The sequence below is a fragment of the Drosophila mauritiana genome, chromosome 2L (assembly GCF_004382145.1).
Source record: "Drosophila mauritiana strain mau12 chromosome 2L, ASM438214v1, whole genome shotgun sequence".
NCBI lineage: Eukaryota > Metazoa > Arthropoda > Insecta > Diptera > Drosophilidae > Drosophila > Drosophila mauritiana.
This window is the reverse complement of record NC_046667.1, coordinates 16050057-16076056: the sequence shown is the minus strand read 5'-3', so window position 1 is coordinate 16076056 and position 26000 is coordinate 16050057. Positions and strand designations below refer to the sequence as shown.

General features: G+C 41.5%; 2 protein-coding genes across 7 annotated transcripts; one reads left to right on the top strand and one right to left on the bottom strand.

Moving 5' to 3' along the window:
* Positions 1 to 1157: 1157 nt before the first annotated feature.
* Positions 1158 to 3301, bottom strand: LOC117150591 (membrane metallo-endopeptidase-like 1). The gene is given in 2 exon segments (XM_033317547.1): positions 1158 to 1417; positions 1420 to 3301. Coding segments are annotated over 2 exon segments (1902 nt in total). The 5' UTR covers positions 3251 to 3301; the 3' UTR covers positions 1158 to 1346.
* A 2178-nt stretch (positions 3302 to 5479) lies between these two features.
* Positions 5480 to 24795, top strand: LOC117136202. Of its 6 annotated transcripts, none has more exons than XM_033296973.1 (12): positions 5480 to 6042; positions 6685 to 7675; positions 9871 to 9897; positions 16015 to 16145; positions 17763 to 18158; positions 18291 to 18593; positions 18720 to 19235; positions 19422 to 19505; positions 22107 to 22367; positions 22741 to 22978; positions 23197 to 23390; positions 23664 to 24795. In XM_033296973.1, exons 2-12 carry the CDS (start codon positions 6750 to 6752, stop codon positions 23795 to 23797), a joined length of 3210 nt encoding a protein of 1069 aa, XP_033152864.1. In that variant the 5' UTR covers positions 5480 to 6042; positions 6685 to 6749; the 3' UTR covers positions 23798 to 24795. The 6 variants fall into 6 exon arrangements, with proteins under 6 accessions (XP_033152864.1, XP_033152854.1, XP_033152846.1 ...); XM_033296963.1 differs by having other exon boundaries at positions 16009 to 16145; XM_033296955.1 differs by having other exon boundaries at positions 15988 to 16145.
* The last annotated feature ends 1205 nt before the right edge of the window (positions 24796 to 26000 follow it).

Here is a 26000-nt window from a genome sequence, read left to right as displayed (position 1 = left end):
TGAAAGCACAGAGGTGCATGGAAGATTTTCCGATATCATACCCCATTGCGGAAATCTTCGAGAACTGAGAATCAAGTTGAATGCAGGAGGCGATGCTGCCCCATATGCGCCACTAGTGAACTTGCCCAATTTGAAAACCATTTTAATTACTGGTTTACATGAAAACATCGGAATCGATGTTTTTCAGCAACTTAAGAAAGTGGCACAGGCCAGCGAGTCTTCAACCGTTGAAACTAACAATCGAAGATCATCTAACTGACATAGATCGACTTATAACGTTTGCCACTTTCAATTCACTACTACATATGTTGATGATGAACTTGTGAAAATAAATTCACTTCAATTGCTAGCATGCCTCTGAATCGAAGTGCCTGATATCAACTTTAGTCAAATGAATAACTTTCAGTACATGCAAATCCATTTCCTCGGAAACATTGATCCTATAAACTCAAATGTTATTGAAATTTGCTAAGCATATGCCAGATGAAGGCAACCATATTCAGCGATGCTTTGGCAATTATCCTATGGAAAAATGAAAAACGTCTAGAGATTCATCTGTTCAATTGTGAAACACCCTTGAATTATCCTAATGCACTCTTAGATGCTTTCGCAGCCAATTTAAGTACGTTCGAAGAATTGTATATATCCGGAATATACTTACCACTCAGTTCCGAGTTAGGATTACGTTTCGAAGATATTACCAAAGTGACTGGAATTCAAAACATTAGGACACTTAGGTGTTGGGTATCAGATGTGACTGGTGTTTAAAAACTGGCAGATCTAAACAAACTAGAGAACTTGGAAATACACTATTCTGGAGATGGCAATCTTGTCGAACTTTTCACAAAACTTGCTGAGAAAAATACAATAAATTGTATAATTAAGGATAATCTCACACGCGAAGATCTTTTAAAGATAACCCAGATAAGATCGTTAAAAATGTTGGTGTGTCGTATAAATAGTTAAAATTTTAAATATTTTGCTAGCACACTCAAGTGTTGAAGAACTTGTTGTTTTAAATTCGAATTACTCAGTGCGAGATAACCCGACAGTGTTTTCTACGATGAGAAGAAGTACATTTCATGGCCCTACGAGATGGCTCAAGCAAATTAACCGTTCACGTTACTAAAATAACTAATATAAGGACTAATAAGGACTGAAAAGATTGCGTGCTGGTTTTATTAACTGTGTGTGATTAGACATACAAAATCAGCTGGACTAATGTTATTTTGTAATACAGAATGGATGTGATTGTATAAGCATATACAAATTTTTTAATTTAACACGATTGTCTTGTATTAGTGTTATCCAAAATAAGTGTATTTCTAAGCATATGTACAGGGTATTCACCATAAACGACACTTCTCGTGCTGAGGCTTTTTGCGGTTGCACCCAAAAGCCTTGTCAAATTGCTCAATCTCTGTAAACGCACTTGATCTTCCTTGTACTGGACCAACATATCGCTATTGCCGCAGAAGAACTGGCCGGCATTTAGGAAGAATATCTGCTCCGGTGGCAAATGGGTGAAATCCAAACGGTTTCGGTTCTTGGCCATCTTAGCATAAGTAGAATAGGCCAGTTCTAGACCGGCAATATCGCCCATGGTTTCATCGATGTTCTCTGCATTTCGTGACAAGCAACTGACTGCTTCTTCGAAACGATGCGATCTGAATGGTTGATCGTTTCCATCGCTGCCAATTGTAATGCCCTCGGTGGCAAAGGCGCTTATCAAGTGATGTGCCAAAATATATCCCATCAGGCTGTATTTGAAGACATCATCGCTTTCCAGCTGAAAGAATGGCTCCTGCAGTAGCCCAAGTGGGACAATAATCACATTGGGGCGCATCACATAGTACGAGGTGGAGGCAATGGCGCTGCTTGGCTCCTGTAAGTCAAAATATTCTGCTCCTCTGAGTGCCCTTTGCTGGATTTGGGCCAACATCTTTTGGGTGCGAAACTGCAGCACCTTGAGGTGCAGCTGATGGTAATCCAGCTCGCCAGTGGGAAACTGCAGGTCTTGGTAGTACTGGCCGACGAAATGGCGAAGATAATCGGTTCTTGGAAGATTCCCAACGTTGATCTCAATTGCATCTGCCTTTCGAACGACGAATTTCTTCTGCAAAGCAGTCAACTCTAGATGATTTTGATCGACTTGCCGCAGAAACTGATGGCGTAGTTTCTCGAAAATGTCCTTAATTTCCAGGACATGGGCACTGAAAGCGGAGTGTTCGAAAAATCGTTCCTTATAGAGCATGCTTGCAGCCAAATTCATGTTGCGGCGCACCTGTGACACACACTCCGTGGATTCCCTGCCACCCGTGGTTTCATCAAATAGAAATATTGCAAGTCGGGTCATTATGTAGCTGGCCACCAGCCGGGCATCCTGTTTGTCCATTAGTTCCTTAAGGCTGGTAAAGTACCTAAAATTGCGCACCAACACTTGGAGTTCTGGGGCTGCGCTGGAGCCTATTAAAATCTCAAAGAAACGCTGCCAGTTGTGACCGGTTTCCATCTCAAAATCGCGGATACTAATGTATCTATTATTCGGTCTGTCGATCGGATTGATCATCGTTTTAAGCGACAATTCAAGCGTGCGTATTTTTCGAGCCAGAGTAATGATTTCACCGGAAGGAACCTTCATGACATACAGAACGGATAGAATTTCAATGAAACTGTTCGGCAGTTGAGATTCTTCTCCGAAAGTGGGTGTATTTAATTCTACCATGTACTCGGTGGCATTTCGTGGGTTCGACACGACTTCAAGGTTGAAAAACACGTTAGTTAGACCGTAGCGATGCAGATGAGCCAGTGTCTCGAGCCATTTGAATTTTTCCTGGGGCCAAGAACTACCGTCCAGAATGAACTGAGGCCATGTGAGTCCTTCGCCGGAGGAAATCACTTTCAGGTACTCGCTTAAACTATCCATATTCCGCGGCGCTCCACGACAACTAAGGTAGTAACGAAGGACCTTGCCATCTACACTAGACACATTAAAGTCCGGCGATTGAGAACTCAGTTCCAGCTCGTCCATTAGTTTCACCAAGTTCTGGTTAACCTGGTGATCCAGCATTTGTATGATGTCGAAAAAGGTGTCGTCCATGTGACGCATGTTGTACTGGCCACAGGCGTGGTTGTAGTAGTTCTCACAAGGATTGGCCTCCTTGTCCACATGATTAAGGATGCCATTTAGAAGTCTTGTATTGGAACTGGCCGCCACAAGGGGCAAGAGCACGAGGCAGATAATCCACATAATAGCTGCGAGCGCACTGAACTTTTGCCATCCAGTCGTCGGTTAATAATACTAATCTGGACACATCCAGAGAATGCTATACGTGAAGTCAAAGCTGATAATCCGAAGTTATGGAACAGTAACCGTCGCTTCAAAGTCCAGAAATATTATTGATATAAAGACTTTCGAGCCCGAGGAACTGGATCAAATTGACTCCTAGTCCAAACTTGTTAAAAATACAATTGGTTAATAGAAATGAATCACCCTACTTTTTTTTTAAATATAAGCACATTTTTCCGCTTGCTTGTAATTAATTCAAGATCAAATTTTACTTGATAGTTAGATCAGTTGCATTTATTAAAGAGAAAAACCAGAGTTCAAAGCGAGCTGTTTTTTGCGAAAAATCAAACTTCCTGCCCACAGTAGCGACACCTTGAAAAAGTTGCATGTTGTAGAACTCATTTCTTACTGACGATAGATGGTTGCTATGACATATTCTGACACTTGGATGATAGAGGCGGTACCTTTTTGTTGTCAATTTATGGGGGGAAAACAAATTTGTTTGAATAAGTACTTTATAATTCTGCCTGTCTTTTTTGTTAAATTTAGTGTATTTATTCGAATTTAAATCCAGCGAATAAAGAATATGCCATAAAGAAATTAAATTCACATGACATAAGGAAATAGTAAATGAAAAAAATACCCTAAAATGTCACAATTTAGAAAAAAAGTAGCTGTACATATTAATTTTTGTATCTAACATATTCTTAGTACTATTTTTTAATGACTGCTTAGGAAACAAACCGATGTAAAAATAAAATATTTACATTACAATAGTTATTGTGTTTTAAACTCTTTAAAGGCCAAAAATATTTTCTAAAAGCTGTTGGAAATCCACATTTGCAATCAATTTAATATTAAATGGTTGCTGTCACCTAAAAGACAGTGGGTGAGGAAATCCACAAAAGAAAAGCCCCAAACGAAACGAACAAGAAAAATTCATACGTCATGTGCAAACACAATACATAAAGACGTATTCCATTCCCATATAGAAAGAAATATGTACATGGAACTCTCAAATGGAGAGAACGGAATGCGATTGGTTCGGCGACGGAATGGCAATCGTTATGGAGAAGAATCGCAGAAGGCGAAACGAAGACAAATAATAGAAAAATGACCGAGCTCTCAGATACATTGTACATAAACATATAGAGGTGGCAAAGGTGCGATGCCAGAATTTATAAGCAATGCTATTTATAAGAACCCGAAAAACGAACGCCCCTCAGGCGAAAAAAACCCCATTATCGCAATATGTGTAAGTGCAAGAAAGATGCCCTGTCATAGTGCTGCTCTCCTCCGAATCAGCAACACAAAAAGAAATACAAATAAACGGGACTCGAATGGAAACGAATGGGAAACGGAAAACGGTTGACAAAAAAAAATCAAAGCTTGGGACGAAAAGAGATAGCAACACTGCCCCGAAAAGTATAATTCGTTGAAAGTTTGTCATTTACTTTTAATTGAAATTAAAATGCTTTTTGTCAAAGACAGCTGCGCAAACTCGAAGTAAAGCCATTTTTTTTACTTTTCTTCTCTGGCAATGCATTTATTATAATTTACTTTGCAACACAAAATGCCAAAACAATTGTCATTTGTTTATATAAGGCGTCGCCCATGGGGGCGAGCGAGAGCGCAAACATGTACGACTGGCTATGCAAATATGCTGCTTTCTCGCTCGCTCGTGTTTATTGGTTGCAGCCCACCTGAGCGTGCGACAGAGATGGCGAGATGGTGTGAGAGAGAGGGCTCAGGCTGAAACGAAATGAAATTGAAATGAAAAACGGTTTTTTTTTCCAATGGGAAAGAGAGAGAGCGGGAGGATTTCAAGAACACAACACGCACAAACGAATTGAAAAAATAAATAAAACGAATGCAAGAGAGAGAGAGCGATTACGTTTGTCATTGTATTTTCGGGGTTGCACACAGAAATATACACAGATACAAATACACCGATCAATCGCACATACCACTCCCCTTTTTGGCCTGGTATTGGTGTAATGCGAGACGTGGACGGGCAACAGACATTCGTATTCGTATTCTGGTTTTGCACAATCGCAGATACAGATACACCAGCTCGCTCTCACAGGCACAGACACACACAGACAGGCTCACTCGTCTCGGCCGACCGCGCTGCCGGCGTCGCTGCCACGAAAATCCGAAAGGAATCGAATTGAAACTCGCCTTTCATTACGAATTTGTCATTCGCAAGAGAAGGTAATGCAATAAAACTTTTGCGCGCGCATTTCTCTCAGTACATAACGGTAGCGCTTCGTGTGTACGTACGTACGTGTGTGTGTGGGTGGGCTAAAAAAATAGCACTCGTTAGCGCCCGCTCGCTCGCTCACTCGCAGTCGTCGCCTCGCGCCGTCTCGCTCTCAGTCGATTCCCATTCGAATGCAATTCGTTTCGTTGATTTCTCCGATTCGCGAACGAGAGGGGGAAGAGGAACCAGTCGAAGGCGAAGAAGCAGAGGCAGCGACGCCACCGTGGCCGTCGCAGCGGAGTAGCTGCCATCTCTCAATCTCTGAGTGACAATCCGTCGGTACGGTACTCGAAAACGGACACAGCTCCGGTTTCCAAAATTCCAGTACGAAAACGGTTATTCGAACTCGACTAACACACGCGGGCAATCGGAATAAATAACTTGAAATATTCAAAGTATATATTTCACAGCGAAATTCAAAAAGCAAAGTGCGCGAGTGTCTTGTGTCAGTGCTGTTGAGTTTTTAAATTACTTTTAGACCTCCTTAAAGGTAAATCTATGTTCTATATCGAATCATTCAAATAGGGCTGACAATAGGTATATTTAAGCAAATGGGCAGTAAGGATCCAAATTAGCTTCATTGACTTGTTTTTAACAAAACTTAATTAAAGCAAAGTTTTCAAAGCAATAGTTCTGTTGATCAAGGATTTTTTTTTTGAATTAAAAAATAATCGGACTTTAAATGCTAACTTTAAATGTTCGAAAGGGCAATATTAAACTTTCCTATTTTCTGTTAGTTTTCTATATTTCTTTGTAAGTAAAATGTTTGTTAGCATATTAATTTACAAAACATATTTAGCAATATAAACTTGTATCTACCAAATAACTAACTAAACTTACTCAAAAATAGAAGCACAATTTAATAATTAGGAGCAAAGCCAAATCCTAAATCGTTTGGAAATTGTTAGCAGGTCTCCATTTAAATTTGATATTATAAAACTTACAGAAATATTAAAAATTTAAAGCCAATAATAAGCGGATGTGAATATACGAGGCACGCTCACTTAGAATTTGCATATAGAAGCCTAATAAATAATTAAATATGAATTAAAAGTTCATTAATTATTTATCTTCCTCTCACCATCTATTTTCTATTTCTCCCTTACTTTGTGTCAATTTTTTGTCACGATAGAAAAAACGCCAAATTAACGAATCGATTAAAAAGTAAACAAACAAAAGTGTCGGCCATGATGAAGTATGGATTCTGTGACAAGTGAACAGAGTGAAAATAACAACAATAAAGCGGGCGCAATAAATAACAATATTAATAGTGGTATTGAAAGAGCCGCGGGCAATATGAACACCACCGCCATGTTGATGCATCACCAGCAGCAGCAGCAGGCAGCCGCAGCAGCAGCAGCCGCAGCAGCCCAGCAGCAGCACAATGGACGCGACGGTAGCAACAGTTCGCGTGGAGCCAACGAGGATCGTCCAAATGGACGGAGCTCCCACACAGGACGAGGATCCAGTTGCTCACCGGCCAGTTCACCAAGCCGCCATCCCAGTGCCGTCAGTCCGGTGAGCTCCCTCAACCACTCCATGATGCAGCAGATGCAGCAGCAGCAGCAACAACAGCAGCAGCAACAGCAGCAGCAGCAACACCATCAGCTCAGCCCCCCGCCACATGGAATGCCATCGGGCAACGGACTGCCGACGGGCCTGCCGCCCAGAATGCCCCATGGACTGCCGCCCCATTCGCTGGGGCTCCTCAACTCCCTGCAGATGATGCACCATGCCTCCCCCTTGGAACTGATGGCCGCCGCCCATCACCATGTGCCGCCAAGGTCGTACAACTCACCGCCGCCGATCTCCACCTCGGATCCCAGTGCCAATGAGTGCAAGCTGGTGGAGTACCGGGGTCAGAAGGTCGCCGCATTCATAATTAGCAACGAAACCATGCTCTGCCTGCCGCAGGCCTTCGAGCTCTTCCTGAAGCACTTGGTCGGCGGTCTGCATACGGTCTATACCAAACTAAAGCGCCTGGACATCGTACCGCTCGTCTGCAATGTGGAGCAGGTGCGCATATTGCGCGGCTTGGGCGCCATCCAGCCGGGCGTCAATCGCTGCAAGTTGCTCTGCTGCAAGGACTTCGACATCCTCTACAGGGACTGCACCACGGCCAGGTACGAAACCGAAGCAAAAGCATTGGGGGCAGTTCCACACGCAATTGGGGAGTTTTCGTTATGTCAAGACTTCATTTGATTATTTCACTGATCTGCGCTGTGCAGGCGAATATTTTGCAAAGGGAGTTTTTGCTTAGATTTACATTAAAATGAAAAATCTTGTAGGGATTTTTTTCATATAAGAATTGGATTGGGATTTAAGTGTTTTTGAATACGATTAGTTACGATTTTAAAATACATTTCTAAACGCTATCCACTGATTTCGCAAAGTGCATGCGCCCAGTTAGTTGCATTTCCAGTTCGGGGTTTGCTCTGCAAAATTTTCTCATTTCCTGTTTCCGCTTTAGCCAACTTACGCACTCAACTTCCACCCCCTGCTGCCGCCGCCCCCAACTTCTTGCATATTCTTGCAACGGTTGCAATGCAAATAGTTTGTGCATCGATATCGATTAACACGGGCAATCAAAAAACTTTCGTTTCGCATTTCGCCGTTTGCCTTTTCCGATGACATTTAGCGGAAATACGCAATGCAAACGTAACGCTCCCCGGTGACCCCTTGCTAACTAACCGAAAGCTGCGTAATTCTTTTGAACGCCTCTAACAATAGTTGGTAAAACAGTTTTCCACCTTGCACAACTTTTCCTCCTGTTTCATCCGATGTTTTTCTGCAATCGACGTGTGCGGTGCGCTGTCAGCTCATTTCCGTTCGAGTGGAAAAAACGACAAGCAAAAACGGAGTTCAGTAGAAATGGGTGTTGTTCTTTTTTGTGTAATCTTTGGAGGGGGATCAAGGAGCTAGTCGGTCTAAAGTTTTTAATGGTTTAAAATAAAACTATTGTCCTTGGTTACAGAAAGTTTTGCGAGCTAGCCAATTTCTTATTATTATATCAAGGCGACTGGCATTTTTGTGTCTCTAAAATAAATACTTCCTTATAGCTGCAACTTAAACCAAAAGATTTAAAAAGTTACTTCAAATGCTGCAGACTTATACAGAAATATGCAGATATTTATAAATTGTGATTTGATCGAATGGTGCATATTCAGTTCCAAAAGATACAAAAAGGCTAATATTCCGATTGATCCCAAGGAGATCCAAATATTCATGGATATTTAAACATTCCCTGCATGAAAGGTTTTAAAAAACATTTACTAACTGAACTGCCCATGCATTGAGACATCAACAGTCGAAACGATTACAACCTTGTATTTCAATATCCCTTCTTTTTTGGTTTTGGTTCTGTTCTGTTCTTTTTTTTGTAAGCCAATGTAGAGTCCTGGGGTATTTGTGTTTACAGTTCTCAGTTGCAGTGAAAAACGGGTTGAACTGGCCGCTGACCACAATGAAGTCGATGGAAAACCATCTAGTTAATTATGGAAAAGGGCTGAGCCACATGTATGGAGTGTGCTCCAAAGTGCACATGCGCTTTGTTCAGAGAACTGAGTACACAGGCAAAAATTGAGAACTTCTTGGATATCGGGCTTAAAAGTTTAGATTGCCGTAATTTTTATTAGTTTTTTATACTTATGTTAATAGCTAGAAAAGTAAGGTTTTTGTCTTATTGAAAACATATATTTTGAAAAGTAAATCCAGCCAAATAAGTCATATCGAAATGAACATAAATAGAAATGATATTCCATTGGATTATAATGTAGTCCGTTGCTATGAAAAACTAGTTATATTTTTCTCAATGAAAAGTTGTACAGAGAGCCAGAACAGAAATAAGGAGACCCAGTCTAAGTACGATTCCCGGTTTTGAAAACCGAACCGGACCGAACATGAGGAACGGTTAAAAATGCGGTTAAACCTATTATTAGGTTGAAAAAGTTTTGCGCTAAATTGAAACAAGTTGGCAGAGCGAGCGAAAGGGGAAATGCGAAACCGCTGAAGGCAGCGCTCTCTGTGGATAATTACAAATTGTTTTTGTCCAGTGGGCTGGATAAAGGGGTCAAGGGGGGTTGAAAGGGGACGGGGGGTTCTCGGGGCGTGTGCATTTTCACACCCGCTTGCCCGCCAAAATGCAAGTCCGTCAGAACGAACCCGTCAATGAAAAACTTCCCTTTCAGCATTTGTGCCCCGAATTTAAGCCGTGTTTCCTTCCGTTATGTTGCAGTACTTGTTTTTCGTATTAAAGCTTACACAAAACGTTTAACAATTTTGCCTCACTTGTCTCTTCTTCTTCTCTTTTTAATTGCAGATGCCTATCGATCAAGCCACCAGAAAGGTAAACACACAAGTATAATAAAAAAACTATGGCAATAACTTTTCTCCTCCTACTTTTTGGTTTTTTTGTTATTATTTTATTTAACGAAGGAAAAAAGAAACGCATCGTATCGATACACTTGAGAGTTTTTAGAGCGAAAAGAATTTGTTTATTAAATTAATTAAACTCGAAACGGAAATTGGGCGAGCCTCGAATGGCGGAAGTCGAAAGGATATGGCCAGTTAAAAAGTGCAAAAAAAAGAATGTGAATGCTATAAATAGAGCGTGAAAAAGGGTTTTTTTCGATAAGAAAACGGGGCGGGGCTTAACGGTGTTAACGGTAGATGAAACAGGTGTGTGGATTGATTTTTGTAAATACGATATGAAAGGAAATAATACTCTTAACATGCAGATTAAATGGTTAGAAAATAGGCTTCCCAAGTACAAATAAACTGAATTAAAAATTTCAAATTATTAATTTTTTGGAAAAATATTAGTGACGAACCTCTGTTAATTGGTTGCGAACAATGATCCTCACATTTTCACTCTAAAACACTCTTGAGCTCATCCAATTGTATACGCCTTTTGTTCAAATCAAAACTTACGTTGCAATAATTTTTTATTATATTTGTTTGCCTTTGTTGGGGGCTTCTCCAATGGCAGCCAACCAAAATAATGATTTTTTTAAGATATAAAACTTTTTTTTATGTACTCAAGCTCAATGCTCTCATAATTACAAAAATTATTGACACTGACATTTCATGGGTTCGTATAATTTTGTCAGCATTTTTGTGTGACTCGCACTGACTTGGCTCAGTCAATTTGGTTTGACAAATGGCAAACAATTGATTTTGATCACAGTTGACAGTTCGGTCTCCACTCCTCACTCCCTTGGCATTTTTCACCTAACTTGGCTAAAACGGCGTTTAAGCGGCACCGACCAAACGGCTCAAAAGCCAGCGAGGCAAAAGGCGAAACTCCAATGAGCCACAGCAACGTGTTGTGACCGAGCTGGTGGGCACACCTTTCCACTAAATTGGACTAAAGCCATACTCCGCCGAAGACTTACCAACCGATCCGAGCCGATCCAATCGAAGCCATGGACTTGCAGGCCACAACTATGCAAAACGGTCGGGCCAAGTGAAAAATGTTGGACCAAAAAGATGGAAAAAACGAATTGAAAAGCCAGCGATTAATTTGACTGCATTTGAGTTTAATTTGTTGTTAAATTTGTTCGAGTGAAGATGGGAAAGGGGAAAGGAAGCGAGTTCGATAAGTGGGAGAATTGGTGGTAATAATAGGAGGGATTTCCTAAGTGGTTAGTTGTTCAAAAGGTATAAACAAGTTAAAAGATTTAAGTTTAGAGCAGTCGTGGAATTTTTAAAAAATATTTCAAAACAGTTATAATAATGAAAATAGAAAGCATATGTTTACGGGCAATATATCATATTACACGATCTTCAGCCTATTGCCGCGTTAATTTTAAACTTATATTCGGGAAAACCCCAAAGAGCCATTCAACCAAAATAGCAAAATGAATAAAATATTCCCATAAATCTCACCAGCCGAGGGGGGAGGTACGGCGAGAATTCAAATTGATTACAAATAACTTAACACAAATTACGACAGCACATTGATTTATTATGTGGATTTCATATGCAGCGCTTTGTTGTAGAGACAGACTATAATTTATGCCATCCAACAATAGCGGCGACTGTCGAATGTCTAATCACAAATGACTGACTGACAATCAAGAGATCAACTGAACCAACCGAACTCCTCGGGCTGTCAAAATGAGAGGCGGAAAAGTGTTGCAAGGAAACAAAAAAAAAATCTAAAAACAACAATAAAGAAGAAAACAAAATATAATTATATTAAATTTCTAAAATAATTCGAGTCTATGATTTTCGAGGTGTGAGTTTCATTCGGGCCATTTGCATTTTGCAAATTCGGCTTAATTGAGTGTAACCGAATAACAAAAGCAACATTGTGGCTGCCTCTCTGTTCAATCTAAATGAGGCAACAATAGTTCAATTTATTTTTATAATAATTACAGAGCCTAAAACAAAACTGCACACAGTGTTCATATAAAGTCGGCATAGTCGAGTACGAGTATTCTCTCAGCATCATGAGATGCGATATAGTCGCAATCAAAGGAAAGGGAAGTGGGGGCGATCTTGGTTAGCCATCCAATCCATTGTTGGTGTGCCATGTTTGTAGCTACATTTTTTGTGGCCCGCTGTTCGGTTTTTGTTTTTTGTTGCGAACTAAATGAGTTATTAGCACGCCAATTGAAATTGAAGTGAGTGAGGAAAAAACAAAGTATGCAAACACAATTGCCAAGAAATCTGCATTAATGCACTGCATATGTGGCTGTTGTTGTTGGCCGGGGGGAAATCGCAAGTAGCTGGCTGAAATTACATGGCTTTGGCTTGGGGAGGAAAGAAGGCCACCCAAAATTGCTAATAACCATGTGATTTTCATTTAAATATTTGAAAAGTGTCGTGTGTTACAATACTAACACTATTTTACAAGATTCTCAACTTTAATAACCTAAAATACTTCAAAATTTAGGAGAAGAAGCGTTTTTTCTGGCAATGCTGCCTATTTAATATTATTTTTCCTTGCCAATGATGCCAATTATGTTAGAAAACTTTTTAAGTCTGTCAAGTCTGCGCACAAATACATTTTAATACGTAGTTTTTTAACAAGTTATACAATCATTTTACTTGAGCACAGAAATCTAATATTAGCCTCCATTGAGAGTACTCAAACAAATCTAGTTTGTGCTGTATAATTTACGATTCCAATTGTCAGTGGCTTCCATTAAATGATGTACTTGATCATTTGGAGAAGTACAGGGCGTAAAACCCACAATTAGCCTGGAAATATTTCCCTGAGGCCTGCCCCGTGGATCTGGGGCCCCGCTTTCAAAACCCTTTGGCGAATGCCATGTCATTCGTACATTTGCATGTCATTTAACAATGAATAAGAAAGTCGACTGAAGTCAGCGCTGTCTTTGTCTCGTTGAGCTCAATGCAAATTCCAATAACATTTATTGTTAACAACGAAAGAAATTCGAGCTAACTTCAAGCGCCAACACACAAGCGGTATTCTTTCTCGGCTTCTTTCTGGGAATTTCCAATGCATATTGTCGGGCTTACGGCTTTCAGACAAATGGCAGCGGTTCGCGAGGGGCGAGATTCAATTTGAGGCTATGGATTCAATTAACATTCTGCTCTGTGAGCACTCGGCATTGGTAATTGCAAATATGGAAATTGTGTTGCAGGCACACATTTAATTGTCGGTTACTGGGATTGCATTGATTTAGTTGCCGGCAAGCACGCTCTGCAACGCGGTCGCAAGGTGGCAACTTGGCCATAAATATAATTGATTTGCCAATTTGCAGCTTAGCCCCAGTTTCTGGACGCCAGATCGCCGAATCGCCGGGGGCAGTGGGTTAAGCCCAGGGAGTGTGGATTCGCTGACAAATGCCGGGAACGCCTTCCTAGCCCGATGTTAACTATTCGATTTGGCAAGACTCGATGCGATTCGATGCGGATCGATCCAATTCGATTCGATTTATGCAACTGCAACTGCAAGTGAAGTGGCAGTGGCATATTTAGCGCACTTTGGCGCATATTTTGGCGGCTGTTTTTCAAGCGTCCCGGCCGCAAGTCAATAATTAACAACTCAGCTATCCCTTGATTATTGAAATATACTCGTATGTACATGTGTATGTACGATCGCCGGGGAGACGCAAGGAGACAGCTGCAAACTGGTTCGAGAATTGTGTGGCCAGTGTTGGCAACCGGTTCCTCCTCACTCCTTCTCCTCCTCCTCCGCGGACTGCTATTATATTGTTTTACTTGTTTCGGGCCACAGGCATTGGACACAGCGACTATTTTGACAAATTGTTGTTTATTCCTGACTAAACGTTTGTCCGCTGTGCGAAAAAAAATGCAAAATGACATTCACGGCGAGTGACAAAGGTGCATAAATTTGCAAAAATGGCAGTTGGTCTCTGGTCGACAGATTGCAATTTGGTCTTAACCACTGAACATTTGGGAATGCAAATTAACAGAAAATTATTTTTGAGCTTATCCGGTTTTGAAAAATTAACTTACTGAGCCAATTAAATTAGTGATTTGGCATTTTGAAGTTACATAGTTACTCTACAGCACAAACTCTGTAAATTTATTGAGAGTTTTCTATAAGTCTATACACTAGCATGTTCCCAACCAGATCAGCCCAGTTCTCTATCAAAGCACATTTTTCAGATCTTAGATATTGCATCACCATGTGACCATTACGTATATGCCTCGACCCAATTATCCAATCTTTCCCGAAACTTATGCAAAAGACATATTCTTGTGAAGCGAAATTTTCTGAACCAGACAAACATGTCAGCCTGACAGAACCGAAAACTTTCCAATGAAAGTGTTGCCCGCACAACCTCCAACTCACTTCCCATAAATTCATACAACTTGACTGACTGACAGGCGCACGGGTCTCGGTCTTTTTTGCACGTCACATGCGGGGGAACAACGGCCTTCCGATTCCGATTAGAACCCAGGAACACTTTCGCTGGTATTCTTTCGTTCTCGGAATGATTCATGGCTAAGGAGTCTCTTTATTTGACCCAAAGGGGCCAAGACAACAATCCGACTTGTTTGTGGTTGAACGTTTAATGGAGCACAATTAAAATCCAGCCGCAAATATTGGCTGTGGCAATATGTAACTGTAAATATTTGGAAGAATCGTTATCCGAAGAACGCACAATTACAAATTGTTCAAGAGTTTCGCCATCATACATATATGTAGAGACCACATACATATGTGTATGGAGTATGCATGGCATAATTTATATCGTGCACACGATCATTGCTACCTGTGTTTATTTGCCCATCGCCGCTGTCTTTTGGCTTCTAAGGGGACACCTGTGTACCAGCGGCAAACATGGAATGAAGATTCCATAACTTAATTGCTAGGAAGAGGAACCATCTGGATGGAAGGGGTCGCTCTATTTGATCAAGACCTGGCTCCCCTTCGTAGTATTTGCTGCACTTAGTCAGTTTTTGCTTCTTATACTTATTATTATTTTTTTGGCTTTTTTGGATCCGACCCCCGCGCTGCTTGGGGGTTTTATCTCTTGTTTGTCATAACTTCCACCCGCTGCGCCAAGTTGTTTATGCCTTTTCGGTTAACTATTTAGCTTAACCTGCGTCAAGTATTTGCCCAAGACTTGTTTAAATATTTTTTATACAAATAGCAGCAATTGCAGGCATAAATTACTTGAAAAATTAGTTGAACTTTTTCTTTTTCCATACGTTTTTCTTCAGCTCCGTTTGTTGGCTCGCTTTATTGTTGTTGCTGTTTCGGGTTGTACATTTTTTTATGGCACATAATTAAAATGGTAGCACGTTTTCGTTCTACTCGTTTTTGGCTTTTTATTTGTCTCAAGTCAACGGGGTGCTCACTAAAGTTGGTTGAAGCTTAATTAGGCAATGCAACTTGCGGGCGAGGGATGGGGAATGTGGCTTAAAAATGGCATTTTTCGGAGGGGAAAATTATTAAACAGCAAGATTCCACGGAAAAGTTAAGCCGTGATGGATGCGTTTACGGCGAGACAGGCTATCAAAAAATTATAGACACTTTTTGGCGAAGGAACTGCTCGGCTTTTACAGAAACAAATAAAACAAAAGAATTTACAACAATATTATTTTTAAATATTCAGCACGGTCTGGCACATATAAATCTTCGCGAGGGCCATAAATTACCTTTGAATGCCTACCACGGTTTTGTGTGAAAGAGTTACCAATTTTAAGATGAGCTCTATGTACTGGAAGCCATTTTTCTTTGCTTAAGCAATAAATTTTATTTAATTTCAAGTATTGTTAAATATTTTCCACTTTAAGCTCTCAAGTTGCGTTATACCAAATATATCTAATAATAAGCGTGAAAATGCAGCAGCACAATGCCAAAATAAGCATTTGTTCTCCATTACTAATCCCACCCATAAATTTGCTGAATTGCGATCACTGTGCTGAGGCATTTGGCATTTTTTTGTACTGATACCACGGATATTGTCCATTGCTCTCAACCCAACAGTAACTCTCTGCAATTCCGCAGTTCCAGACCGGGTAGACCGCCCAAAAGGGGACCCGTTGGGCTTTCCCTGCCGCCCACTCATCTATCGCAGCATCCGCAGTTGAAGAAGCATCGCCTGGACAACGGCGACTACGCCTATGAAAATGGGCACATAAGTGGTAAGTAATTGAATACAATCTATATTGGTGTGACCTAACATTACCAACTACCCAGTGTGACCTTCATGTAGAAAAACAGGTGTATTTTTGGAGATTTTTGTTTTGTCATATATAACTTTAACTTTAAATTCAAGTGGACAGCTACCACTATTTTTACCGTGCACTTCAAGTTCCCACTTGCCGCTGCCAATTGCAATTTTCACACAATTGAGTGGCATGGCCGCAGGGGCCACGAATTCGGATTCGAATTGTAATGAAATCATTCCCAGATTGGCCACATAACTCGCTTTCGGGGATCGGCGGCTGTTGAGTTTTTGTATTTCTGTGCTTCCCCAGCCAGTCGATCGATGATCGTCGCTGCCGCCATTTGTGATTTGTGGTCGCTGCTTGTTGGCTGATTACAGCTTACACAGCACAGCCAAACGAACAAAAACGAAACGGATACACAGCTACAGATACAGATACTTTGGCTACGTTCCCAGCCAAAGCTAAAGCCAGAGCCACCACCACACCACAGATAAATGGCAGCCAAAGCCACAATCAAGTCGAATTCCACACTGTGATTTGTACTGGCACAGGAAATCGCATTCAACTGAATTTTCGAATTGTATCTGTGTCTGTAATTATGATAAGTACAAGCGGACTTATATTTAATTGATTTTTACATATTTCTCTATGATCGCTAGAAGGAGAGAGAGTGCCGAGCTGACAACTTCGTCCACGCCCCTTTCTATTAATGTGTCCGAAACGCACAATATTGAAAGATACCCGAACATCCACAAAAGCCCAATCGAATGAAATCTCAAAATCTTTTTCTTTAGAACCATGCGCCGCCGGCGCCTTCTGAAACGAAGATGGGTCTGAAAAACTGTTTGCTCTTTTTCGCCCCGTCATTTATGGCCATAAAGAAAAGGTTGCCTGAAGTGAATTATGGGGCGTTGATACTTGAGTGATATTGCATTATTAATAAAAAGTGCACAAGGCATTTCTATAAATTTTTAACTGCATTTTCACATACGAACGACCATCGTTTAATTGCATTCCGAAGCCAACGAATTTTCGCCAACTTACAATGTTAGCACTTTAGTGAATTTTAAAGCATTTAATGGCCCACTAAATTGTCTAAATGCATATAGCCATGTACATAGTATGTATGTACATAGTGCAAACAAATGACAGCCGTAGATACACACGCCAGATAGAAAAGCATCTGTATATTTGCCGTGTGTGTGGGTGCATTTAGTTGTTGTGTTTAGTCTGGCCGCTCAGACAATAGACAGGCCATGTATAAGTATATATATATATATACAGTATAAAATTTATATATGGCAGACACAGACAAGAACAGGTGTCAGTTGGGCGAGCCATCAAAATGAAAGGCAAATATTGGCGAGGATGGGCCAATGGACGATTGTATATGTATTTCGAAATTAAAATATTTAGCAGAGCTCAGGACAGAGGCATGAAGTATTGATTAACGTTAAGCTGCCAAGTAAATGTGACTAATACAAATTAGAGTAAAATGGCTTAAAATTTAAATTTAAAATTAGAAAAATATAATAGTTTAGCAAAGTTTAGAACGGTTAAGCATAACTTATTTTTTTCCTATTTTACCAGATATGAAATCGCCACTTTTGGCCAATGGCTACAATCCGCCGCCCATCAATCACATGGCCTTCATGCAGATGAACGCCCACCATCCGGGAGCGGCGGCTCTCATGTCGCCGGGAATGCCGCCCCACGGATTGCACGCCCGTCCCGAAAGCCAGATGCTCAAGGCCGCTGCCCAGAACGCCGGAATGTCGGCGGCCAATATGGACGCCTTGGCCAGATCGGGAATCTGGGAGAATTGCCGTGCGGCCTACGAGGACATTGTCAAGCATTTGGAGCGATTGCGGGAGGAGCGAACGGATGAGCGCCAGCAGGCGATGGGAGTGGGTGGTGCGGTCGTCGATCGGGTGGGAAATGTGATGGTGGCCGAGCACAAACCCAGGGATCTCAGCTCCAGGAATTGTAAGTAGAAGCATTGTAATGTGCAAAATAATTTAAATTAATATACTAAGACTCTAGAAATTATCCACCAGTCTTGTCTCCATACACGAGTTTTCAAATAAAGTTTTATGTTTTTTAATTTCCCTTTTTCAGGCTCTCCCACGCGTCAGAGTCCGGTGCTGAATCTTAGCAAGTCCGGCGGAAACACAGACCACGGCGGAAGCAACTGTGACGCGGGCAGTGAGCGCAGCGATTGCCACTCGGTGGCAGGATCCCCGGGAAGAGGGGGCTCCCGCAGCCTGGACGAGGCCAGTCGCAGTGGCGTCGGAGGTGGCGTTGCCTCCCATGTGGGCGGCGGCATAATCGGCGTCGAGGACGATGAGGAGGAAGAGGAGAACCTGAGCGACGAGAACCAATCCGAAGTCGATGAACGCTGCCTGGCCAAAGATGACGAAGGTGAGTGGACTTTACATTGATCCGATCCCACTTGTGCGATAAGCGGCAGTGCACAATGTGCGCGATAAACGATAAATGTGACATTTTCTGACTGACTCCGTTCGGAATTCGTGTCTTTTCTGACAGATTTGAGTGACACGGAACGTGATAATCTGTCCACGGGCTCAGCGGCCGCTGCAGCGGCTGCAGCGGCAGCGGCCGCACACCAGCTCCACCAGCATGCCGCCTCGCACCACCACCAGACGGTGGGTCTGTCCCACCTGGGTGTGGTGCCTCCACACCAGCGGGGCTCCCCCTCATCGGCGGAGGCAGCGGCAGCCGCGCTTCAGCACCAAAGAGCCTTGAACTACTCCCAATTGGCCGCAGCTGCAGCTGTGGCAAACGGGGCGGCAGTGGGCGGTGGTGCGGTGGCCAATGGGCCCACCGGCGGCGGTGGTGCCCTCACCCCCAACGAGGCGCTCCTGGCCGCCAACGATGCGGCCGCACTGGCCGGAGGTCTGGCCTTGGGCCCCTTGGGCATCGATGCCCATGCCGCCGTGCCAGCCAGCTCCACGGAAACGCTGCTCAGGAACATCCAGAGCCTGCTCAAGGTGGCCGCCGATAATGCCAGGCAGCAGGAACGGCAAATCAGCTACGAAAAGGGTGAGTCTCAGATTTGAAATCTAGAAATATATTAGTAGGAGTTCCATTTGAAAAAAAGGATATAGCTGCATGAAAATTTAGATTATTAACAATTTAGCTAGTTTAAATTGCAGTTCGTTTTTTAAAGTAATGATATAATTTCCAGCATTACTAATTTTTAAAATCTCTGTTGAAATATACTTTTAGCTGAGCTCAAGATGGATGTTTTAAGAGAACGCGAAGTGAAAGATTCGTTGGAACGCCAGCTGGTTGATGAACGTAAACTGAGAGGTGAGTAAACAAATTGATATAATTAATGATTAAATAAGACTCAGGAAAATTTAGCACTCTAAGCTTTAGAATATGAATTCCCATTTCGGATAGATATCTTCTATTTGCGTCTTCAAATCTTCTTGAACCGCAAACCGGTTCACATTAGCGTCAGTTCACTGTGAGTGGCGATCCATCCACAGTTTGTGCAGCAAATCGGTCCTGACATTGCGCCACATTCGCATCCATGTCCACATTTAGCTCCAGATTCAGATTCATACTCACATCCCGGCCAGCTCCTTCGCTCGTCCTATGCCGATTCCGACTCCAATCGGGCGCACTTAATGCAATCTGACTCAAATGACAATGACACCTGATATGCCGACTGTCTGCGAATGCCCCCCTCTTCACCCCTTTTGGCCCCCTTAACCCCTCCACTCAGGTGGTCGTCGCCAGGTTGCGGGCTAAAAAGAAAAAAATATAAAGGGTTTTAAGGCTCAGGCTGCCGTTCTGTCTCCTGGCCTTTTTCAACAGAAATCACAATTCAAATGAATTTAATATCATTTCATTATTTAGTTACACTCGAATGATTGGCAAAAAGTAGCCAAACAAAAATGTGGAGCGAGTTGGAGTTGAGAATGGGGATTGGGGGAAGTGGAATCCGAGTTGCACATACAGAAATCCTTTAATTGGTTGTTGCTCTGGCGTTTCCTTGTGATGACTTCTTGAAAAGACCTTAAAAGGGTTGTCAGGGGTTAAGGGTTGATTACCTCTCGTAAAGGCAGCGATGGTGAAGAACTAAGCCTAATTGAGAGAAAAGTTCTGAAAACAGAATCCACTCAACCAATTAACCAAACATAAGACTGAAAGAAGCTTTATATGACTTGAAAAGGGTTTTTGATAATGTGTTGTTCTGCTCAAAAATAATAACTATGGCTTTAAGGAAAATATTCAATTTGCAAACTAGAAAATGAACTAGTTTGAAGTAATTTGAAGTAATGTCCCAATCAAAAACTATTTTTCTCCGTAATTTTTCAATTGCACTTTTCAAAAATTGATCCATATATCGGCGGCCACTTTGTAATCAATAATCGCAATTCATTAGGCTTACAACTACTAAAGTTTGCAACCCTCAAATTTAGAAGCCGCCATTGAGCCACCCAAAAAACCAGAGCTCCACCCAAAAAACCAAAAAAAAAAGAAAAACAGAGAAAAAACCAAGAAAGAAACGAAAACAGCAGAATTACAATGCGAAAACAAAGGGAACCAGGGCAGACTATAATTGCCCACCGACTGACCGACCCGGCCATAACTTAATCTCCGCCTTTCCCCTTACTTTGTGGGAAAATTATGGAGGGAAATGCCGCACATAAATCAGCAAACGAATACCGAAAAAAAAATTGCATGCAACTATGCAAAATGCCACACAGGCATACATAGACATCTAATTGCAACTAATAATAACGCCGGCGATAAAAATCGCAGCCATGTACGGGCTTGAGTTTCCACTTTTCGAGTTCAGAACATGGCAACAATTGGCCATTTGCTGTGGGTGAGCGTGGGTGCTGGCGTTTTGGCGTTTTGGAATGGCGCAAAATCGAATCGAATCGCATCGCATGGAATATGGAATGGAATGGAGCTGCGGATGGAGGGCAATGCCATCAGCCGATCCTAGCTGAAATTCAATATGCCTGCAACAGATTTTGGATTTGATTTGAGGTTGATTTTGTGGCTCCACCCTCAAAACGGCTGTCACCACGCTTCATCGCATCCATCCGCATCGGTGCAGTCGATCAGGTGCACTGACACAAATTTTCTGTGCCAACGAAAAATTTCTATCAAAATTAAATAAATTATTAAACTATATGGACAATCTTTGAAAAGAAGTTTTCTGAAATATTTGCTGTTTGCTGTTTAAGTAACAGACTTAAGATTGAAACAGATTGTTTTTATATACATTTTTTAAAAATATTTTTAAAATTATTTTAAAGCCCCAAGAAATGTACAAAGCTGTTTTTTCCTTATATTTGCCGCCTCTTTCATTTTTTTCTGTGCACCTTTTCTATGGCTCGCGATCTGGAATGATTGCAAGTCAGGATCAATAAACATAATTGCGCCCACACACACGGCCGGATGCGCACTTGAATTGGCACAGGCAACGAGCCAGAGAACTGGAGGCCACAACCAAAGCCCAAAACCCGATCGAAAACCAGAACCAGAAAACCGGGCAGACCCAGAATCGTTTGAATCGATCAAATTACCAGTTACCAGTACGAGATCGCCGCACGATCTATCTATCTATCGCTCATTGGGGCTCAGTATTTGCTGTTGTTCTGTTGTTCCCGGTACTCGGAGCTCTCTTTTCCTATCTCCTGACATTTCCGTGGAAGGAATTTTGTGTTAATGTTCGCATCATGATTTGTGCAGAATGGTGGTGCTTTCGCAGGGATCAGTGGGTCAGTGATAGCTATCTATCAGTTTACAAATACAGTTCTGCGAAGTGCAATCCATTCGATACTTGTGTATTTTGAAGTAATTTTTTGTATGGCGCATATAAATAGTAGATCATTGTTTAAACTAAAAAACTAAACTTAAAATCATGTTTTTTTTTTTTAATTTTAGTGCTCTACCAGAAGCGCTTCCGACGCGAGCGGAAGATCCGCATCCGCTATCAGCAGCAGCTTGGTGGCGGCAGCGGTGCGGTGAAGGGCAGCCCAAATGCCAACGGGAGCGGAGGCGGTGGATCTGGATCGGCTTGCAGTGAGTCGGAGGCGTGTGGCGGCGGTGGCGGTGATGCCAAGTGCAACAATAACAACAACAATAATAACAACAATAACAATAGCAACAGCAGCAGCCACGGCGGCGACGTGGAGACAATGAAAGGTGAGTTCCGAGGGTCAAGGACACGCACCACGCATGGCTAACAGATCCCCCATAAAATCCCCACCACCTTTTATCCATTCCAAAACACCTGTTCCAATTAGATATTGATTACGAAATGGAAATAAATCATTTATAGAATAATAGCAAAAATCAACTAGATTCCTTAAAAGTTTCGTTTCTTCAAAACAATACATCAAAAGTAATAAAGTAAGAAAAAAGGTTTTTTAAATAGCTGAATAAAAATGTAGCTTACATTTTTGAAAATAGATTAAACAAAAAATTGATTAAAAACCACCTGGCCCACGCCCAAATTGCCACCCTACGCTTTTTAACCAACACAGCGCCCTCTTCTTCTATTGACCATCTTCCGTAGAAAACGATGCTGGCAGTGAAAAATCGGACAAGTCCCTGGCCTCCAATTCCTCCTGTGATGTGACCGCCGGACATTCGGCTGGATCCGTTTCCGGTTCCATCTCCGCCGGCCTCAACTGCCCGGATTCCCCCACCCACTTCAAACGGGAGCCGCACTCCGATCACGAGGGCTCCGTGGAGCGTCAACCACGATCCTCAGCTGCCTCACTAGCCGCCCACGATGAGGATAACACAAAAAGGTATGTGGAATATCCATTAGCAATCCGCTCATAAAAATCATAGTGTATCAATGGGGAGTCCTTAAATGGTTATTGCCACTTTAGGTTTTTGAATGGGGAAATGAATTGTTACTGTTTGTGTTTTCCATTTTGGAAAAGATTCTGAAGAATGTGGTATTATTTATTAATTTATTAATTAATATTTTATAAACATTTTCCATTTCTTTATTTCCACCCAGATGCGGCAGTCGCGATCGGGACGAGCGACCGCCCAGCGGATCAGCAGCCTCTGTGGCAGCAGAGGGCAGCTTGGCTGCTGCAGCAGCGGCCGCCGCAGCAGCAGCCGCAGCAGCAGCCAGCAATGGAAAGGGTCCGTGGAGCTATCCGGGCATCGATCTGATGGCCACCGGCGCATTCTGGCAAAACTATTCCGGTGAGTTGAGAGCCGGAAACATATTATCTTGTTTAAGATTGTGAGATAAATGTCAGTTAATATGTTGAGTAATAGCAGAAAGCTATATCCTGAATTATAAAGGATATCATAGTCCTGAAAAGCAGTACTTCCATAACTAATTTAAGTAACATGTCATAAAAAAACACCTTGTCACATTCAACCTAAAAGTATTTCAATGATTATTGAAATTTACATTTACCTTAAATTGCCTCTAAATAAAGATTCCCCATTTGCACACTGATCTCCTTGCAGAATCCCTGGCTCAGGAGCTGGAAATGGAGCGCAAGAGCCGTGCCGCCAATGCCGAGCGGGATGTGAAGAGTCCGCTGTCGGAGCGGCCGACGGCTTACTACAAGAACTCCGTGCTCTTCGGCAGCGCCAACTAAACACCTGGTCAGGTGAGGTGGCGCGGATTTATTTGATCTCAGAGTGCAATCCCAACCGGCGGCGGCTCTTGAGTGGGTGATGAGGTGGATAGATAGAAGTGAGGTGAAAACGTGTGTACATACCTAAGATGATAAAAGTTGGAGTTTTGAGAACGTTGCAAACGTTGGAGCGGCCATTTTGTACATAGAGAAAGGACGTAGTGAAAAGATGCAGAACTTCCGATATCCCTTATTGAGTGCTTAGATGCGATAGCGAGCAGTTGTAAGCTTATAGTGACGTTGTATATAGCAGCCGATACGAAAGACTTTTTAATGAATTGAAAAACGATAAGCTGAATACCCGTGTAGGCACAGTTGGCATACCTAGCATTTAACTTCCCCGAAAAGAAACCATTTTTAGCATTGCTTATAAACCTTACAATTTAGCTTCAATTCGAGTATATTAATGTAACAGAAATATATAATATACAAAGTAATACGTAGTTATTTAGGGAGTACAGAAAATAAATCTTACGAGCCGCTTTTTAGTGTTTTAAAGATGTTGGAAGAAACTTTGATTTATTTTACGATGTAGTTTTTCTAATGCTAAGGTTTTAATTTATTCACTAGCAGGAGTGCAGTAAGTCCGTAATACTAAAAATTAGCATATAAAAATAATTAACTTCAAGTATTTCACTTGCCTAGGCGATAAACAATAATTCATATTATATATATATCAAATAAAGAATATTAATAATAAATGCTAAACAAAACAAACTTGTATGCCCGTTGCAAAAGCAAAACAAAAAACGTAATGAAGGAAAAATGATCAAAAATTGACATTAAAAAACTATTTAAACGCTTCATATGCTATTATATATACACCCTATATATATACACACATTAACTTTAGTCATAACAATAGTCAAAGAACAAATAATTCCGCGAATCAGCAAACAACAATAACGGTTCAAATATTGTGCAACATTTCGCCGCTCGCAGTGAAAACACAGAAATTATTATAATAAATACGATTAAAATAATACAGCAGCCGACAACCGACAGACAAAACCAACACCAGCAACCAAGCGAAAAAGTTTAAAAATAATATATAATAATAAATTATTATTGCAAAAATAATAAAGCGACAAACGGTGTTTTTATTTATTTTTTGGAGGTGTCTGGGTGGGTGCATCAAAATGTGGACCGCAACTAATGTGGCTTAAATTGTTGGCTATTTTTGGCAGCCTTTTAAACTTGAAAATATTTAAAAGGAACCAAAAAATGAATGGCACAGGTAAGGTAAGCTAAATTTCACTTCATGTAATTTGCTCATTATAAATTAGGGAAACGAAATGATTGTAAATATAAAACGGGCGGTGTAATTTCCCATAACAGGAAGCGCTCATAGTGCTGATTTCTTGAATTAATGATCCGAAATCATTGGCTGAGGATGTATCTTTGTTTAATTGCTGTCTATAGAAATGGCTTTATGCTTCGCAGATTAATTTGTTGTGTGCGGGGCCTCAATTTGGTTTAACATATGCCAGTCTATGCGATTTTAGCATTTAATTATAGCACCAGGCAGACGCGCTCATCGGAGGAGCGTGAGATAGCCGCAAAAAATAGAGATACGAGAACCAATCGATCAGCGAACCCAGCAAATTCTTTTTGTGTTTTTTTATTTTTTTATGTTTATTATCTGACCATCAGCTGCGAGGCGCGCGTTTGGACAGTTATCGATCCAGAATCCACAAAATTTATACGCCAGATGATGATTTATGCGTCTGGCTCAAGGGGATCAAATCACTTTGGATCAGCTCTCAATCTCTTGGTGGCGAGAATAAACCACGCGGAATCGTATTCAGATACAGAAACTGCATATTGTGATTATGATTATTGGTAAATTATATTTAATTTACAGTTAAACGATCACGTATGTACGCCAAAGGCCCCGAAAATCTTTTCGCCGGATCGCCAAATCGCCCGATCGAAACACACTCCAAAAATACCTTCTCCACCAACATGACCTCAATTATCGATTTAACTTTATTATTGGTTTTGATTTGGACTTTTTGATTTTCGGGGCGCATCTCAGCAAAAAGTTGAAATTAAAAGGAATGCTGTTGATTGCTATGCTCGTCCCGATCCGCAAAAAGGCAACACATCGCGTATGGGAGATATATACATATATATATGTGTCGCTGGATCTGGAGCATTAGGT